Source organism: Lissotriton vulgaris, chromosome 1_1, assembly GCF_964263255.1.
Source record: "Lissotriton vulgaris chromosome 1_1, aLisVul1.2, whole genome shotgun sequence".
In the NCBI taxonomy this organism is placed as follows: Eukaryota; Metazoa; Chordata; class Amphibia; order Caudata; family Salamandridae; genus Lissotriton; species Lissotriton vulgaris.
The window spans coordinates 38,977,864-38,981,285 of NC_141685.1; the positions used below are offsets into that span (position 1 = coordinate 38,977,864).

The following is a 3,422-nucleotide window of genomic DNA, read 5'->3' on the forward strand; positions in this document are numbered from 1 at the left end:
CTTAGGGTGCTTGGCATGGTCCAGGGGTGAAAGGGTGCTAACAGGCTTGGCTGTGGCACACCATTTGTGCTCTTGCTACGCTGATGCACCACAGCTGTCAACTAGTGGGCCGCCAGGCTAGTGTGCTATCTCAAGCTCTAAAGTTAGAGGTGGGACAACTAAACAACAGACCAGCCCAGCTCAATCTCCTCGTCCAGCTGGGAAACTCCCACCCCGTTGGATAATACTGACAAACTTCAAAATATATGTGAGAGAAGTAAAACCACAAAGTAAATACAATCATTAAACTGCTGCTCTACTGCATATTGTGGGTGTTGGTGATGAAGCCAGGCACCTCTGCGAGCAGCAATATTTGATTCATGGCACAACACTCTGATGTCCACCCTTCTGTCTCAAGTCTTCCTGATCCATCTCCTATCTCTTATTCAAAGAGCTGTTCTTGTTTTACAAAACCTAGACCATATGCCACTAGCTAAAGCTGTAACTAGTGTATGAGTGCTATGCGAGCGCCCTTTTTTTTACTAACTTACTCATGAACACCTTTGCTGAAATAAGTTAGTTGTGACATATTCAAAGCAACTTTTATGTAAATTTCTGTGTATGGTTAAATATGCCTTCATAAGTTTCAAAAATGGTAATCAAGAAATATTTATACAATCAATTAAAAATTGTGTATGCACATTCCGTTATGTTTCACTTTAAGTTATTTTAAATCTTTTTACATTCGACAGAAAACAATCTTTGATTGTATGAAATGTTTCAAAATAAGGAAGATAACACTGTAAATCTGCAAAGACGAAGTCCGAAATATTGAGTTCCAGTATTCAGGAAAACATAAGTGCCGTCAGAGCCAGCCGGAGCCGAACATAAACTGAGACATCCTGAAAGAAGGGACAAGGTACACGAGAAATTCAGTGATTCCACGAGTCTCAGCTGTGCACCTCCATGCCTCAAAACGAAGAAATAACCTCTAGACAATTAAGACAACACTGATAAACCTCCTCTTTTGTAAGCATGTCCAATAACAGCTTTGATCATGAGGTTGGTATGAGGTGGTTACAGCAGTGATCCGCTTCCTTAAATAATACCAGGCCACCATTCAATCCTAGAGGTGTATTGCAAACTGTTTCAAACCAATCCACAGCAACCATTGAAAAGCGCAACGGAGTGGAGTAAGACAACTGAGGGTTAAAAGAAATAGGGGTTTTGCTGTCTAAAATACAGAGCACTGTCCCAGTGTGCTCCGACCAGAAGGACGATGGATCTTTACCGCATGCGTGCAGAACCATTATCCAGTCTGAAGACACAATCGCCCACGAAGAAGCCTTACACACGTTATGAGATTGGGAAGTAATTGGTGACCATTGCACTTTATTCTTTAATCAGAAAGCAAATGTGCAAAATACGATACATACAGAGACTGCAAGAATAACACAAGTGCTTTATCAGTCATGTTGGCCCTTCAGGAAGTACAGTCTATGGATGTAAACAAATATATACCAGACCCAGAGACGCTAACCAAGAGAGAAGTCTCAGACACATGCAGTGAGGGCTTTAGTTTGTCTTCAATATTAAAACCCCATCAGCAAACACACACAGGGAAAAAACTATTCAAATGCACTGAATGTGTAAAGAGCTTTATTCAGTTATCAGGCCTACAAAGACATCAACGAACACACACAGGGGAAAAACCATATCATTGCACTGAATGTATGAAGAGCTTTAGCCAGCTATCAGGCCTCCAGACACATCAGCAAACACACACAGGGGAAAAACCATACCATTGCAGTGAATGTGGAAGTTGTTTTAATTACTCTTCAACATTAAGGAATCATCAGCGAACACACACAGGGGAAAAACCATTCAAGTGCAATGAATGTGGGAAGAGCTTTAGTCAATCAGCAAACCTAAAACGTCATCAGGGAACACACACTGGCGAAAAACCATATCATTGCAGTGAATGTGGAAGTAGTTTTAGTGATTCGTCAACATTACGGAATCATCAGCGAACACACACAGGAGAAAAACCATTCAAGTGCAGTGAATGTTTGAAGAGCTTTAGTCGATTATCAGACCTAAAATACCATCTGAGAACACACACAGGAGAAAAATCATATAATTGCACTGAATGTGAGAAGAGGTTTATTCGATTAGCACACCTAAAACAGCATCAGAGAACACACACTGGGGAAAACCCATTCAAGTGCAATGGATGTGGGAAGAGCTTTATATATTTATCAAACCTAAAACGTCATCAGAGAACACACACTGGAGAAAAACCATTCCAGTGCAGTGAATGTGGAAGAAGTTTTAGTGATTCATCAACATTAAGGCAACATCGGCGAACACACACAGGGGAAAACCCATTCAATTGCAATGAATGTGGGAAGAGCTTTATATATTTATCAAGCCTAAAAAGGCATCAGCGAATACACACAGGGGGAAAAACATTCCAGTGCAGTGAATGTGAAAGTAGTTTTAGTGAATCTTCAACATTAAGGATTCATCAGCGAACACACTGAGGGGAAAAACCATTCAAGTGCAGTGAATGTGTGAAGAGCTTTTGTCAATCATCATACCTAAAACAGCATCTGAAAACACACACCGGGGAAAAACCATACCAGTGCATTGAATGTATGAAGAGGTTTGTTCGATTATCAGACATAAAACAGCATCAGAGAACGCATACAGGGGAAAATCATTCAAGTTCAGTGAATCTTGAAGTAGTTTTAGTGAATCTTCAACATTAAGGATTCATCAGCAAACGCGCACCGGGGAAAAAACATTAAAGTGCAATGAATGCCTGAAGAGCTTTAGTCGATTATCAGACCGAAAGTACCATCAGAGAACACACACAGGGGAAAAACCATACCATTGCAGAGAATGTAGAAGTAGTTTTAGTGAATCATCAATATTAATAAAATATCAGCGAATACACACTGGAAAACCATCAAGGGCAAGGAATGTGACAATTGATATATATATATATTCACTGAAAAAACCATAGGTTATAGACCATATATAGTTAGGAATTCGCATTTACAAAACCTTATTTTACTCACACAAAACCATTGAAATTCCATATATAGTTAGTTGCACTAACTATATATCGCGCACCCGCAATCCACTGCTGATGATGTCACATATTACATCATTCATGACATGGTCAGTGACATCACTGATGACATCACTGATGACATCTCAAATGACATCACTGATGACATCACTGATGACAACATCCAGTGACTGTATGTTTCTGTAAAGTTAAAATATGTCTTACATATTGAAGAATGAGTGGATGTATAAGTGTCTGGATGAAGGATTTAGTAGGTGCATGACTGACTGCATGAGTGAGTGATTAAATGTGTCTCACTGAGTGCATGGGTTAGTGACTAAACTGTCTTAATTTGTGCATCATTATG

The 3,422-nt window shown here is 39.7% G+C and overlaps 1 protein-coding gene across 1 annotated transcript; it reads left to right on the forward strand.

Annotated features, from left to right (window-relative positions):
* Positions 1–1,353: 1,353 nt before the first annotated feature.
* On the forward strand, positions 1,354–2,925 carry LOC147737103 (uncharacterized). Its single transcript, XM_086963707.1, has one exon. The coding sequence runs from the start codon at positions 1,452–1,454 to the stop codon at positions 2,520–2,522; it is 1,071 nt and encodes a 356-aa protein (XP_086819833.1). The 5' UTR covers positions 1,354–1,451; the 3' UTR covers positions 2,523–2,925.
* Positions 2,926–3,422: the final 497 nt, after the last annotated feature.